The following is a 15,767-nucleotide window of genomic DNA, read 5'->3' as shown; positions in this document are numbered from 1 at the left end:
GTCTGTCTCCGTCTCCAGCTCTGTCTCTCTCTGTCTCTGTGCCTGTGTGTGTCTCTCATACCCGATTGCAAGTTTCAGGAGCTCTTCCCGGGTGAATGATTTCAGGAGAAAGCTGCTGACTATCTTTTCAGAAGTGTTAGAGCAACCTTTTTGTACATTTGGATGTTTGCATGGGTGGAGAGGAGACCTTCTAGGAGTCTAGGTGTCTGTGGAAGAAGGTGGCTGGGCAGGTGGGCTGCTGGGGTGGGGTGGGCCTGGGCGGCCAGGAGCAGTGATGAGGGGGAGGGGTGCTGTGCCCTCCCTGTGTGTGGGGAGGGAGAGGGAGGGTTTTGTGGGTCTCATTCACCTTTCAAGTTGGGCCACAGGTCTAGTGCTGGGTGGCTGTCTGGCTCAGGACAGCCTGGTCTATCTATGTAAGGGACAGGGCCCCAATACCAACACACACACACACACACACACACACACAATGGGAGGCTGAGATGGCGAGGATTGGGTTTTAAGGCCAACTTGGACAGAGACCATCGTTCTGCATAGAGAGCTGGATGAAGAGGTGCATGCCTGTCATCCCAGCTTGGACAGAAAGCTGCCAATAGGCAGCAGGTGAACCAGGCAACCTCTGGGTAGGGGGGAGAGACAGCATCACCATCTTGTAGGGCTCTGGAGGTCCCATCAACAACATGGTGACTAAGGCCCAGCCTATCAGGTGCATTGTCTGTGATTGGATGAAGGAATTAGACATGTGACCCAAACTGACCAATCGGAGTCCCTCTTTGAGACCTCCCCTCCCTTCTCCTCCTCCCCCCACAACTGGAGAAGGTGGAGCTCTGCCAGGACTGGGGGGGGGGGGGGGTGTTCCAGGCCCCTGGGCTTCCTTCCTGCTGTGGCCATGGATCCTGAGAGGGAGCTGGCCCTCAGGAAAATGGGAGCAGAGAGAGGCGGGGAGCACCCTTGAACTTTGCAAGTGGATGCCAATGCCTGCGTGTTTACTTATCTTCATCTCCATCCACTTCAGCTGGATTTCTGCTACTCGTGACCCAAAGAATGCTGACTAACACGATTCTGTCATTAAACGTGTCCTAGACACGCAAGCTCTTTCTTCTTGGAAAGGAGGAAGGTTGTTGGACTGGTGGTGGTGGTGTGTGTATGTGTTGTGTGTGTGTATCTTGGGACTTGAACTCAAGGCCCGGGCTTTTGTCACTCAAGGCTGGTGCTCTATTACTGGAGCCACAGCTCCACGTCCAGCTTTTTGGTGGTTCATTGGCCATAAGAGTCTCACGGACTTTCCTGCCTGGGCTGGCTTTGAACTGTGATCCTCAGATCTCAGCCTCCTGAGTAGCTGGGATGATAGGTGTGAGCCACGGGGTGTGTGTGGGGGTGTCTGGGTGGGTGGGGGCGGCCTGGGCCAGGAGGATGGGTCTGGTGGGGTTGGGTAAGAAGAGCTGGCACGCTGCGTGTTGTGTGAGCAGGTTTGCCAAGGCCTTGGAGCGAGGCCTGACCGCAGCCTCCACTCTGCTGGGAGGAATTTTGACCTTTCCTAGGACCAGAGCGGGGCAGGGAAAGTAGTGTCTCATCTGTCCAAGACTAAGGGGGAATGAATATAATCTTCCTCCTTCTCCTCCTCCTCTTCCCCCTCCTTTTCCTCCTCCTCTTTCTCCTCTTCCTTCTTCCTCCTCCTCCCTCCTCCTGCTCCTTCCTCCTCCTTTGTCTTCTTCCTCTCTCCTCCTCCTTCTTTTCCTTCATTTTCTCTTCCTTTCTCTCCTGACCTTGAGCCCCCTTTCTGGCACCAGAAGCCGATTTAGGAAGCCCTCAGGAATTTGGGGCTGGCCTTGCCCGGAGCAGGTCAGGGAAAAGGCCACCCCTGAGTCAGGCCCGCGTGGCTCTGGGAGGAAGGCGGGGCCTGGCCCCTATGGTCCCCTTGGGGGACTCAGGTAGGCCTGGGGCCTGCCCAGCCTCAGTCTTCTCGTGTGTGTAATGGGCCTGATGCAACAGATGCTGCGCTCTCTTAGCCTGTGTTCATCAGAGACTACGGGAAAGATGCGAAAGATGGGTGCTGTGCATTGGTGTCCCCCAACTTTGAATCTGTGCCCCCTTGATCCGGAGCCCTACTCTGCCAGAGTCCACTTATCGATCCACTTAGTGTTTGCCAGAAGAAAAACTTTCAGATAAGCATCTTGTATGTAAGGCAAACAGGCCCTCTAACAGGCAATGCCTGTTATTTTTGTTTTGTTTTGGGTGATGCACTGGGGCTTGAACTCAGGGCCTGGGTTCTGTCCCTAGTTTTCACTCCAGACTGCTGCTTTCCTACTGGAGCCACAGTGCCACTTCTAGCTTTTTGGTGGTTAGCTGGAGATAAGAGTCTCACAGACTTTGCTGCTTGGGCTGGCTTCGAACCGTGATCCTCAGATGTCAGCCTTCTGAGTGGCTTAGATTACAGGTGTGAGCCACTGGGGCCTGGCCAATTGTTTCCTCCCCCCCCTTCCCCTCCTCCCTCCCTCCATTTTCTTCTCCTTCTAGCAAACAGCTGAGAACACAAATCACCTCATTCTCATTCTTTTCCAGTAATAAGGTGAAACCTTCTAGAATTCTTCCTGGGACAAAGATGGAGCTCATGGTCCCCCAGGCCTCACCTGGGACCTGAGACTGTGTTAGCTGTGCGGATCTTTCTCAGCCCCGGCCCCCCATTTCTCATTATTTACCCCGAGGTCGATGCCTGCTCCCCACAGGATGCTAAAGATGGTTTCAAACTGACCGCTAGCCAGGCTGCTCTGTGCTCTTCGGTTCTTGCTCATGGCTGCCCATCCTCATTCCTGTCCCTGCCAGGGGCCTGACAGCTCAGTACCACCTGGCCAGGCACCCACGTTGTGGGTTCAAATCCCAACTATGCTGCTATTCCCAAGTGGCAACCTTGGGGGTAAGAAGTCATCCATTGGATCAGAGCCTCAACATCCTCAGGTGGAGATCAGGGAAAGTTCTAGAACCCAGCTGGTGATGGGGTGAGGAGGGGGCTGGGGGGAGACAGGGACTGCATGGAAAGCATCCTGCACAGGAGAACTATCTAGTACATTCCTTCGAGGAAGGCCAGGCCCTGCCTCCCCTCAGGGGAAGATTTCCTGAGTCCAGGCCCCCTGGGTGGGCTTTGCCTGCCGCTACCGCCATGTTGAACACAAGATAAAGTTCAGGGCTTCAGCTGTGCAGGTCAAGGGTCACACAGGAATGCAGGGAGCCTGGAGGGACAAACTTCCGCAGGAAGGGCCGGGCTCCATCCTGTGCCCCAGGGTCTCAGGGTTCACTTTGTAGAGGCCGAGGTTGGGCCTGGGGGTCAGGTGAGGGTGCGTCCTTCATCTTCCTCTTCCTCACCCCAGCGTGTGGCTGCCAGGCAGGCCTGGTAGCATCCCTGAGCTTTTCTGCTCAAGATTGGTGCTCTACTCCTTGAGCCCCAGCTCAGAGTCTCACAGATTTTTTTCCATTCTCCCTTCCCCACCCCCGGGGCTGGCTTTAAACCTAGATCCTCAGATCTCAGCCTCTGGAGTGGACAGGATGACAGGCGTGAGCCACAGAGCCCGGCTGACTGTCCTCTTGACATTATCTGCTCAAGCCTGAGCCCTGGCCCACACAGGGGTCAGCGGGTCATTCCCAGCCCAGGCAAACACCCAGGACAGGTATGCTGGTGGTTGTGATGTCTGAGAGATGGACTGTCTTGGTGTGGGAGGGGCCTGTGGAGGACGAGGCGGAGGAGCCGGCCTTGAGCTAGCCTTTATAAGCACAGCCCTGAGGCCCGAGGCCGCTGCAGCGCACGTCATGTTTCCCAAAGGCTTTCCTGGGCGCTTGGTCCTGGTGCAAAGCTGCCAGCCCGCCTGGGGCACGCGCCGCCAGAGCCCCGGGCATCCCGGCGTGCCAGGCCGAGGCACGGCCACCCTGTCCGGGCCGCGTCCCTTCCACGAGATCCCGTCCCCGGGGGACAACGGCTGGCTGAACCTATTCCACTTCTGGAGGGAGGAAGGCGCCCAGCGCATCCACTACCACCACGTGCGAAGCTTCCAGAAGTATGGGACCATCTACAGGTGAGCCCGGGCCCGCGGGGCTCAGCGCTGTGCTCCTCTCCTCACAAGGATCTGCCCTGGGGTCCCCCCACACTGCCTTCTCGTTTACAGAAGGAAAAGGCCTCTGGGTTTCAGGCACTGAAGACTCAGCCTCACCCTGCGCCCCCATGCTAGAGATGGGATGCCCTCCCTCCTTCCCTCCCTCCCTCCCTCCTTGCCTTCCTTCCTTCCTCCCTTCCTTCCTTCCTTCCTTCCTTCCTTCCTTCCTCCCTTCCTTCCTTCCTTCCTTCCTTCCTTCCTTCCTTCCTTCCTTCCTTCCTTCCTTCCTTCCTTCCTTCCTATACTGGGGCTTCAATTCAGGGTCTGGGCACTGTCCCTTAACTTTTTCACTCAAGGTTGGCCACTCTGCCCCTTGAGCCACACCTCCACTCTGGCTTTTTGTTGGTAAACTGAGAGATAAGAGTCTCGTGGACTTTCCTTCTCTGAGCTGGTTTTCTTTTTCTCCGCTGGTTCTGATCCTCAGATCTCAGCCTCCTGAATTTCTAGGATTCCAGGCGTGTGCCACCAGACCCAGCCAAGGACAATCTCTCTGCTTTTTTTTTTTTTTTGATGGGTCATAGGGCTTGAACTCTGAACCTGGGCGCTGTCCCTGAGCTCTTTTGCTCAAGGCGAGTGCTCTACCACTTTTAGCCACAGCACCACTTCCGGTTTTCTGGTGGTTCATTGGAGATAAGAGTCTCATGGATTTTCCTGTCCAGGCTGGCTTTGAACTGTGATCCTCAGATCTCAGCCTCCTGAGTTTCTAGGATTCCAGGCGTGAGCCACTAATCCTGGCTGAGGACACGCTCTCTTAATACTTCTTCTGCACTCTGGTCTTCAGAACGGCTGTAAATGAAGTTTGTGAAATCCCACAGTCAGGGAGAAGACCCTGGCTCTGTTCCCTCTTCCCCTCTGGGCCAGTTACACTCCTCGGCTGTGGGGTGGGGTGCTGGCTCCCCTTCCGTACACCAGCAGCTGCTTCTGCTCCTGTCTTTGCAGGGTCTGGAGCCTCTGCTGTGCAGCCTTAGGCGGTGAGGCCTCAGGGTCTATGGCTTGTTCTGGTGTAGCAGGGTCTAAGGTCGGCCATCTTCAAGCTGTGTGTGTGTGTGTGTGTGTGTGTGTGTGTGTGTGTGTGTGTGTGTGTGTGCCAGTCCTGGGGCTTGAACTCAGGGCCTGGGCACTGTCCCTGAGCTTCTTTTGCTCAAGGCTGGGCACTCTACCACTTGAGCCACAGCACCACATCTGGCCTCTTCTGTGTATGTGGCACTGAGGAATCGAACCCAGGGCTTCATGCATGCTAGGAGAGCACTCTACCACTGAGCCACCTTCCCAGCCCAGGGCGCCATGTTTGGAGGCTGTGCGTTCACAGAACAGGGTGGAGGTTCTGTTCGCAGGCCAGCATGCTGCCTCCTCTCCACCATGAGGCCCGCTGGTCACCAGAGCCTTGGGTTGTGGCCCAGGGACTGGGGAGCTAGTTCTAATCTACTTGGAAAAGCATGGAGAGAATTTTCTGGAAGGTTGTAGGCAAGCCGAAGACAAGACTGGGGGAGGCAGGTCCCGGGCTCTGGGTGACACAGCACAGTGAGCATGGAGAAAAAGCCGGGCGCCGGTGCTCACGCCTGTCATCCCAGCTCCTCAGCAGGCTGAGATCTGAGGATGGTGGTTCACATCCAGCGTGGGCAGGCACGCTCCCTGGAGATGAGACTCTCTCCTGTCCCTCCAGGGAGAAGCTTGGGAACATAGAGTCTGTGTATATCATGGACCCCGAGGACGTGGCGGTGCTGTTTAAGGGGGAAGGGCGTCACCCGGAGCGCTACCTCATCCCGCCCTGGGTGGCCTATCACCAGTGCTACCAGAAACCCACCGGCGTGCTGCTCAAGTGAGTGCGGGGGGGGGGGGGTGATCAGGGGGCTGAGAGGGGGGGCTGAGACTCACTCTGATGGAGGGGGGGACAGAGGGGGGCCTTGACTCCCTGGCTGAGCTGACCAGAGACTGTTCATGAATAATGTGTGCGTGGAAGACTCTACTTCCAAACCAACCAGGAAGAAGCTGGGCTGGAGGCGTGGCTCAAGTGGCAGAGCCTCAGCTGAGCAAGGAAGCTGAGAGCGCACGGGGCCCTGAGTTCGAACCTCAGTACCAGCCCACGGGCACACAGGCACACGCGTGCACGCGCACATGCACACACACTCCATTTCCCGCTTGCAGTGCGCACAGCAGAGTCGGGAGGCAGTGCACTTGGGTTCTTTATTATTATTGTTATTATTATTATTGTTATTATTATTTTATTCCCTCTCTTTTTGGCCAGTCCTGGGGCTTGAACTCAGGGCCTGGATGCTGAGCTCTTCAGCTCAAGCTGAGTGCTCTACCACTCGAGCCACAGCTCCACTTCCAGTTTTCTAGTGGTTGATTGGAGATATAGAATTGTCCCATGGCCGGGCGCAGGTGGCTCCCGCCTGTAATCCTAGCTACTCAGGAGGCTGATATCTGAGGATCGCAGTTCAAAGCCAGCCCGGGCAGGAGAGACCGTGAGACTTCTATCTCCAATAAACCACCAGAAAGCTGGAAGTGGCACTGTAGCTCAAGTGGTAGAGCACTAGCCTTGAGCTGAAGAGCTGAGGGACAGCACCCAGGCCCAGAGTTCAAGCCCCAGGGACAAAAAAAAAAAAAAAAAAAAAAAAGACTTGTCCCATGCACTCTCCTGCCCAGGCTGGCCTCGAACCGTGATCTTCAGATCTCAGCCTCCTGAGGAGCTGGGATGACAGGCGTGAGCCGCAGCGTTCGGCTGTCTCGTCCTCTTGCTCTCGGGGCCTGGCCCAGGCTGGGGGTGAGGGGTGGGGGTCAGGCCCAGAGTCTCTGATTCTGGGGCCCTGGGGGTGGGGCTGTCCTGCTTCTTCAGGAAGTCGGAGGCCTGGAAGACAGACCGCATGGTCCTGAACCAGGAGGTGATGTCTCCGGAGGCCATCAAGAACTTCGTGCCCATGATGGAGGCCGTGTCTCAGGACTTTGTCAGACTGCTGAACAGACGCGTGAAGCAGCAGCGCTCCGGAACCTTCTCAGGGGACCTCAGTCACGACTTGTTCCGCTTTGCCTTCGAGTGTAAGGGGCTGGGCTGGGGAGGGGTGGGGTCCCCTCTCCCCGGGACCTCGCTCATCTTACCCTGAGTCCCTGCTCAGACCCCGCAGGACCTGTATCTGCATGGCTTTCTACAGACTCTGTGGTCAGGGGCTGGGGGAGGGGGGTAAAGGCGGGGTGCTCTGAGCTTGGTATAATTCAAACTCTTTCCCAGTCAGACTGAGTCTTGGAAAATGGATTACCCAAGGATTTGGGCCCTTAGTCTCCCTTCCCACTTATGGAGAAAGTGTATAGCTAATCTAGTCAATCAATAAGGCACTCTCCTAGCTGGGTGCTGGTAGCTCATGCCTGAGATCTGAGGATCGCCATTCTAAGCCAGCCCAGGCAGGAAAAATCTGTGAGACTCTTTTTTTTCTGTCTGTCCTGGGGCTTGAACTCTGGGCCTGGGCGCTGTCCCTCAGCTCTTCAGATCAAGGTGAGTGCTCTACCACTTGAGCCACAGCGCCACATCTGGTTTTCTGAGTGGTTTATTGGAGGTAAGGATCTTAAGGACTTTTCCGGCCCAGGCTGGCTTTGAACCCCGATCTTCAGATCTCAGCCTCCTGAGCAGCTAGGATGACAGGCGTGAGCCACCGGCGCCCAGTGTCTGTGAGGCTCTTATCTCCAATAAACTACCAAAAAGCCGGATGTGGAGCTGTGGCTCAAGTGGTGGAGCCTGAGCCTTGAATGAAAAATCTCCAGGGACAGCGCCCAGGCCCTGAGTTCCAGCGCCAGGCACCGTGGGAGGGCTGCCGTGGAGGCTGGTGGATAGGAGGCCAGGGGCTCCCCTCACCTCGGCCTCCGCCGTCCCTTCCCCGCAGCGATCACCTCCGTCATATTCGGGGAGCGGCTGGGCATGCTGGAGGAGATAGTCGACCCGGACAACCAGAGGTTCATCGACGCCATTGAACACATGTTCCACAGCAGCGTGCCCATGCTGCACCTGCCGCCCGGCCTCTTCCGCCTCCTCCGCACCAAGATCTGGAAGGATCACAAGGAAGCCTGGGACACGATTTTCAACAAAGGTGGGGGCTCGCGCTGCTCCCCTCCCTGGGACACACAGGGAGGCTGGGGGGAGGGGCTGCTGGGGCCTGGAGGATTCTAAGGTCACGTGGGTCCCTCCTGCCCACGTGACCACGGGCAACCCTGTCCCCCCCCAAGATGCCATCAAGGCTGTAAAGATGGGGTGGTGGGGAGCCAGACGCCCTTGGCCTCACGCCTATCATCCTGGCTACTCAGGAGGCTGAGATCTGAGGATTGAGGTGCAAAGCCAGCCCAGGTAGGAGAGTCCATGAGACCCTCATCTTCAATGACCCATGAGAAAACCGGAAGTGGCGCTGTGGCTCAGAGTAGGAGAGCACTGGTCTGGAGCTGAAGAATTCAGGGACAGCGCCTAGGCCCTGAGTTCAAGCCCCACAATGGACAAAACATAAAGGAGGAGGGAACTCTCCTAGAAAGATCAAAGGACTGGCTCAGGTGGTAGAGCACCTGCAAGGGGGAATGAAGGAAGAGAATTAAACGATAGATAGGAAGACTCAATGCAAAGTAGCAGCTCAGTAAACCGGCCGCCCCTGCCCCGGCCCTCCCCTGTCATCCGCAGCCAGCAACTACACTCAGAACTTCTACCTGGACCTGAGACGGAGAAGGAAGGTGGACAGGTACCCAGGCGTGCTCCACAGCCTCCTGGAGCAGAACAAGCTCCCGCAGGAGAACATCGAGGCCAATGTCACGGAGATGCTGGCGGGGGGCGTGGACACGGTGAGTCAGGCCCGGCAGCCACCGGGGCCTCCTCAGCCAGGCGCCTCCCCTCCAGCCGTGGGCCCTGAATCTTCCACCAGATCCCCCCCAGCTGCCTCCCTCTCCTGGCTCCAATCTCCTTGAAGAGTGAGGCCCGAGGGTCTGAGGCTCATCAGCCTTCTTATTTCCTGTGTTGGGACCCAACGTGGACAGGGAGGTGCAGGCTCTGTGTGTGTGGGTGTGTCTCTGTACTGAGACTTGAACTCAGGATCTGGCGCTCTACCACTTGAGCCACATCTTCATTTCCAGCTTTTTGCTGGTTCCCTGGAGTGAAGAGTCTCATGGGCTTTCCTGCCCCGGCCGGCTCTGAACTGGGATCCTCAGATCTCAGCCTCTTGAGGCATGTATACTAGGTGTGAATGGGAGTTCAGAAGGAGGGCCTAGGGGCTCTCCAGAACATTCCAGCCTTTGGAAGTTTTTTGTTGATGTTGTTGTTGTTTTTTGTCGGTCCTGGGACTTGAACTCTGGACCTGGGCGCTGTCCCACAGCTCTTCAGCTCAAGGCGAGCGCTCTACCGTGCTCTACCACTTGAGCCACAACACCACTGCCGCTTTTCTAGCGGTTTATTGGAGATAAGAGTCTCATGGACTTTGCTGCCTGGGCTGGCTTTGTTCGGGGATCCTCAGATCTCAGCCTCCTGAGTAGCTAGGATGACAGGCGTGAGCCACCATGCCCGGCCTTGGTAGAATTTTTTTTCTTTTTGCACATTTGCTCTTGGGCTGTAGGCTTTGCCTTTGCAGATGGTGGGAAAAAGTGAAAACGTGAGCCAGGTGCCGTGGCTCACGCCTGCCATCCTAGCCACTCGGGAGGCTGAGATGGGAGGATCTGAATTTGAAGCCAGCCTGGGCAGGGAAAGCTGTGAGACTCTGATCTCCAGCAGAACCAGCAGAAAGCCCCGAGTTGAAGCCCCAGGATGGGCTTGTGTGTGCACACACACGCGCACACACGCACGCACACTCATCCCATGTCTCCTGGCAGACCTCCATGACGCTGCAGTGGCAGCTGTACGAGATGGGCCGCCACCCGAAGGTGCAGGAGCAGCTGCGGAGAGAGGTGCTGGCCGCGCGGCGCCAGGCCGGGGGCAGCATGGCCGCCATGCTCCACCTGGTCCCGCTCCTCAAAGCCAGCATCAAGGAGACGCTGAGGTGAGCCCCGCGGGCCCCTCAGGCCCTGATCCTGGGCCTGGAAGGGATTTCCAAGCCCCAAGTTCAACACCAGCGCCAGCACAGAGTCTGGAAGGGGGAGGGAGACACAGTCCTGCCTCTGTTTACCCCAGGGGTCCTCCCCGGGGGCGGAGGGGAGGAGCAGTCTGCGTCCAGGCTCTGTGTGAGTGTGGGGTGGGGGGTCTGTCAGTGTCTGGTGTCTTCTTCCTGCAGGCTGCACCCCATCTCTGTAACCGTGCAGAGATACCCGGAGAACGACTTAGTGCTCCAGAACTACAAGATCCCTGCCAAGGTCGGGGTGCTGGGAACTGGGGCGCTGTCTGTCGGGGTGGCGGGTGTGATTGGGGACAGATGGGGTAAGGGGGTGGTGGGTGACCCCGAGTGTCATGGAAATCCAAGGAAGGGCCGGACAGGGGGGCTGGGGAGGGAAGTCCTTCCTGTGATCTGCCCAGCTGCTTGGGCCTTCCCAAGGGCTGTGAAGGACAGGGCCTCTTGCAAGGTCACAGGGCCCCCTTTGAGGTCACGCCGTGGCCAGCGAGTCCTCCCCTGGGTCTCGGGGGTGCTGTCAGGCGAGGCCAGCCCCCCTGTGACCTGTGCCCTCTGATCGCCTGGGTCCCCAGACGCTGGTGCAGGTGGCCAACTACGCCATGGGCCGGGATCCCAGCGTCTTCCCCAACCCCAGCAACTTCCAGCCCGCGCGCTGGCTGGAGAAAGACAAGGCGGCCACGCACTTCCGGTTCCTCAGCTTCGGCTGGGGCGTGCGCCAGTGCCTGGGCCGCAGGATCGCAGAGCTGGAGATGGCGGTGCTGCTCATGCACGTGAGTGTGCGCCAGGCCTGCTCCTCCTCCTCCTCCTCCTCCTCCTCCTCCTGCTCCTCCTCCTCCTCCTGCTGCTGCTCCTCCTCCTCCTCCTGCTGCTCCTCCTGCTCCTCCTCCTGCTGCTCCTCCTCCTCCTGCTCCTCCTCCTCCTCCTGCTCCTCCTCCTCCTCCTCCTCCTCCTCCTCCTGCTGCTGCTCCTCCTCCTCCTGCTCCTCCTCCTCCTGCTCCTCCTCCTTGTCCTGTTTCTCCTCCTCCTCCGCCTGCTGCTCCTCATCCTCCTCCTGCTCCTCCTCCTCCTGCTCCTCCTCCTTGTCCTGCTTCTCCTCCTCCTCCGCCTGCTCCTCCTGGTGCTCCTCCTCCTCCTCCTGCTCCTCCTCCGCCTGCTGCTCCTCCTCCTCCTCCTGCTGCTGCTCCTCCTCCTCCTCCTGCTGCTCCTCCTGCTCCTCCTGCTCCTCCTCCTGCTCCTCCTGCTGCTCCTCCTCCTCCTGCTCCTCCTCCTCCTCCTGCTGCTCCTCCTCCTCCTGCTCCTCCTCCTCCTCCTGCTGCTGCTCCTCTCCTCCTGCTCCACCTCCCATCCTCCTGCTGCTCCTGCTCCTCCCCTCCTCCTCCTGCTCCACCTCCTCCTTTCCTCCTGTTCCTCCCCTCCTCCTGCTGCTCCTCCTCCAGCTCCTCCTCCCCTCCTCCTCCTCCTCTGCTCCTCCTCCTCCTCCCCCTGCAGCTCCTCTTCCTCTTACTGCTCTCCCTCCTCCTGCTCCTCCTCCACCTGCTCCTCCTCTTTCTCCATCTCCTCCTCCATCCTCCTCCATTTCCCCTCTTCTTCCATCTCCCCCTCCTTCTCTCTCTCCCCCTCCTCCTCCAGCTCCTCCTCCATCTCCCCTCCTCCTTCTCCATCTCCTCCTCCTCCTCCATCTCTCTTGCTCTCCCTCCTCCATCTCCCCCTCCTCCAGAGCTGCAGATGACTGTGCTCATTGATGTGTGGCTGGGCTGGGCCTGGCCCTGAGGAGTCATCCAGCCATCTCCCAGTTCATCATTCCTCTCTTCTATCTCTTCCCCCTCCCCTCCCCCTCCTGCTCTTCCTCCACCTCCTCCTCCTCCACCCCAGGAGTACAGGGCCAAGGACATCTGTTTATTTTTATTGTCTGGGTTGGTCATGGAGCTTGGACTGAGGGCCTGGGCAAAGTCCCTGAGCTCTTTCACTCAAGGCCAGCGCTCCACTACTTGAGCCAAGCTCCACGTGTTTTCTGGTGGTTCACTGCAGATAAGAGTCTCACAGAGTTTCCTGCCCCGGCTGGCTTTGAAGTGTATCCTCAGATCTTTGCCTCCTGAATAGCTTGGGATTCCAGGCATGAGCTACTGGTGCTGTCTGTGTGTCTGTGTGTGTGTGTGCATGTGTGTGTGTGTGCATGTGTGTGTGTGTTTGTGCACGTGAGTACGTGCATGTGTGTTTGTGAGGGGGCTGACCACCCCCCTCTGTGGGGACGGGCAGGGTTGAGGTGTGCGGGGGTCCAGGCTTAGGTTCAGCCAACCCAGCAGCCAGCAGCAATCATCTGGGACCCAGGGTGGGGGGCTGGTTTTGGGGTGGTGACCCACTCTTTGGAGCTGGCCCCTGCCTGTGGCTGAGTGGGTGACTGGCTCCCAGGAGAGACACCCCTTCCCTCCCCAGCCCACGCTGTTCCCCCCACCCCCGCCCCTCGCCCCCAGGTGCTGGAGAACTTCCGCATCGAACTGCAGCAGCTCAGCGAGGTGGGGACCAAATTCAGCCTCATCCTGGTGCCGGACAAGCCCATCCTCCTCACCCTCCTGCCCCTCGCCCCGGCCCCCGCCCCGCCGGCACTGCCGATGGCCCAGGGGGACCCCTGAATCTCCAATCCCCCCACCCCAAGCTCAGCTCTGCCTTCTGCCCTGCCCCCTCTGCCCTGACCCCAGGAAGCCAATAAACAGTAGACCTCCACTTGGGATGTTCATTTCCAGCACATTCTATCCTGGGGCCCACAGAGGCTCAGGAAGCTGCAGGGCTGACCCCCAGGCTCCCCCAGGGTTGGGGGTGAGGCTGGCCTCCATGTCACTGGCCAGGGCCAGCCCTGCCTTGTGGGTAGGACCCCCCCCACCCCGTGGAGTGAGGCCAGCTCTGGGCTCTGCTCCATCCTGGGGTGTAGCCAGGACTGTGGTCCCTGGGGGTGAGGGGCTGGTGTGGGGTGATCTGCTCAGAAGAGCTGCAGGCTTCTCCTCCCACCTGCCTGGCCTCCAGCGGGCCTGGCCTGGTCCCCCTCCCCCTGCCCCCCTCCTCAGACCTGCCCAGACTCCAGTGGGCCTCAACCCTGGCTGCCCTCAGGGGCAGGAGGCAGGGAGGTCATCAGCTCTCCACGTGGGTCCCCTCTAGTCCACACAGGAGCGGGTCTAGCCTGGGACAGCAGCCCAGCGGGCTTAGCCTGCTGCCCCTCCCCCCACCACGCCACCATCTGTCTGTCTCTGTCTCTCTGTCCTCTCTCTCTCTCTGACAATACTGGGGCTGGAACTCAGAGCTTTGCACTCTTCCTTGGCTTTTTCAATCAAGGCTGGTGCTCTACCACTTGAGCCAGACCTGCACTTCTAGCTTTTTGCTCGTTAATTGGAGAGAAGGGTTGGATTTTCCTCCCTAGGCTGGCTTTAACTGTGATCCTCAGATCTCAGGCTCCTGAGTAGCTAGGATGACAGGCCAGAGCTCTCAGTGCCTGGCAGATGCTCTTTGCTCTCTGTCTCCTCTGGACCTGTTAGCTTTGATTCAGAAATGCCAGTTCTGGCAGGGCGCTGCTAGCTCACGCCTGTAATCCCAGCTACCTGGAGGCTGAGGATCTGGAGGACTGCAGTTCAAAATCAGCCCAGTCAGGAAAGTCTGTGAGACTCTGATCTTCCATGAACCACCAAAAAGCCAGACCTGGAGTTGTGGCTCAAGTGGAAGAATGCTAGCCTTGAGTGAAAGAGCTCAGGGACAGTTCCCAGGCCCCAAGTTCACCACAGACACACAGACAGACAGACACACATACACAGACAGAGAGAAAGACAGACAGACAGACAGACACACACACACACACACAGAGGCACACATGTCAGTTCTGGAAAGAGCTCCTATCTAAGGTGTCCAGCTTTTCATGGAACAGATGAAAACCCTGACCTTGGGGAGAAGGCTTGACCTTGTCCCCAAGGTTGGCCAGCATTGGCCTTACAGGGCCCCGGCCTGACACCACGCCGGCATCTGCACACCTCCTTGTCCCTGATCAATGGAGCACTGAGTGACGGCCACTGGAGATGTCAAGCCTGTGCCTTCCAGAGACACAGACAAACTAGGTCTGACAGACACGATTCCAGTTAGGGCAGGTATTTAGCAGGTGGAAAATTCCAGACTGCCCCCTATCTGCCCCCCCTTTTGGAGGCTGTTGGTTTCTTGAGACAGGGTCTTGTTATAAAGCCAAACCTGGTGTGGAACGCAATGAGTCCTCTTGCGTCCATGCCCCACGCCTGTTTGGCTCACAGCTGGCGCTCTACCACTTGAGCCACAATTCCATTCCTGGCTTTTTTTTGGCGGTTGTGGCCCTTGAACTCTGGGCCTGGGCGCTGTCCCTTGGCTCTGCAGTTTTTAGCGCTCTACCACTTGAGCCACAGCCCCACTTCCAGCTTTTTCTGCTTATGTGTTGCTGAGGAATTGAACTCAGGGCCTCATGCATGCAAGGCAAGCGCTCTATCACTGAGCCACCTTCCCAGCCCCAATTTCCGGCTTTTTGCTGGTTCACCGGACCAATGTCTCATGGACTTTTCTGCTTGGGCTGGTTTTGAACCGTGATCCTCCAGATCTCAGCCTCCTGGTACCCCCCCCGTACCCCCATCCCCCCTTCCCCTCCCTCCCATTTGCCATGCCCTGGGCCCCTGCGGCCTCAGGCTTTTCAGAGCTGGCAGGACCGCACAGGAGGTGTTGGTGATGCGCGATGGTGTTTAATAGAGTCATCTTGCGCAGACTCAGGCATGAGGACGCTCAGGTGTGGGGCGAGTCGGCCGCTTCCTTCGGGGAGGCTGCTGGCTTGCCCGGCTGCTGGGGTTCCAGCTTTGGGGGCCGCTGGGGGTCCGTGGAGGAGATGAAGACATTCTGCGGAATGCAAGGTGACTCAGGCGAGGACGGTGCCCCATGTCCAGGGACCCAACGATCCACAGCCCGAGGCCTCCTGACTTCTGACAGATTCCCAGGCTTGTGATGCCACAGGGCTGAGCAGGGTCCCCGATGGGGCGTCTGGGGTTGGGAGGCTCCCAGGGTTAGGTGGGAGGAGCACGCACAGGAGAGTGTCAGACAGAGGAAGGGTTTGGGGTGGAAGTGGGGGACACACTGGGAGGGTGCTGAGCGCCGGCGCGCACGCCTGTCATCCCAGCCACTCGGAGGCTGAGAGCTGAGCATCGCGGTTCCAAGGCCGGCCGGGAAGGAAAGTCCATGAGACTCCTATGTCCAGTGAACCAGCCAAAAGCCAGACAAAGCAAAAGAGCTCAGGGACAGCAGCCAGGCCCTGTGTTCAAGACCCAGCACCGGCACAGAACATAATTAAAAAGAGTCCACAGTACTTTCTATCATGAGCGAAGGATGGAAGGCCCTGGAGCAGGAGAATCCAGGACCGAGGCTGAGCCTGGGGGGGAGTGTGTGCGGCTTCCTGACGTGGTAGCTCAGCCCTGCGCTGCCTGGACAACGTAGCCACGCTGTCACTGGGAACTGGGCTCGAACTCAGAGCCTTGCGTGTTCATATGGCTGGTGCTCGACCATTTGAACCACAGCTCCACTTCTA

The 15,767-nt window shown here is 58.3% G+C and overlaps 1 protein-coding gene across 1 annotated transcript; it reads left to right on the top strand.

Moving 5' to 3' along the window:
* Positions 1-3,798: 3,798 nt before the first annotated feature.
* Positions 3,799-12,828, top strand: LOC122098458 (cholesterol side-chain cleavage enzyme, mitochondrial-like). Its single transcript, XM_042668887.1, has 9 exons — positions 3,799-4,061; positions 5,803-5,958; positions 6,976-7,175; positions 8,012-8,215; positions 8,791-8,948; positions 9,966-10,132; positions 10,364-10,442; positions 10,771-10,968; positions 12,670-12,828. The coding sequence occupies exons 1-9, from the start codon at positions 3,799-3,801 to the stop codon at positions 12,826-12,828; spliced, it is 1,584 nt and encodes a 527-aa protein (XP_042524821.1).
* Positions 12,829-15,767: the final 2,939 nt, after the last annotated feature.

Source organism: Dipodomys spectabilis, unplaced genomic scaffold (assembly GCF_019054845.1).
Source record: "Dipodomys spectabilis isolate Male_0828 unplaced genomic scaffold, ASM1905484v1 ptg000478l, whole genome shotgun sequence".
NCBI classification, from domain to species: Eukaryota; Metazoa; Chordata; class Mammalia; order Rodentia; family Heteromyidae; genus Dipodomys; species Dipodomys spectabilis.
The sequence above is the reverse complement of the archived record's forward strand: the minus strand, read 5'-3'. Positions and strand labels throughout refer to the sequence as shown.

Bases quoted from the DNA above. Each gene is read 5' to 3' on its own strand.
- LOC122098458 (XM_042668887.1), top strand. From the start codon at position 3,799: ATGTTTCCCAAAGGCTTTCCTGGGCGCTTGGTCCTGGTGCAAAGCTGC. The intron at 5,959-6,975 runs GTGAGTGCGGGG...CTGCTTCTTCAG, and splicing joins CCCACCGGCGTGCTGCTCAA to GAAGTCGGAGGCCTGGAAGA. The intron at 7,176-8,011 runs GTAAGGGGCTGG...CCTTCCCCGCAG, and splicing joins GTTCCGCTTTGCCTTCGAGT to CGATCACCTCCGTCATATTC.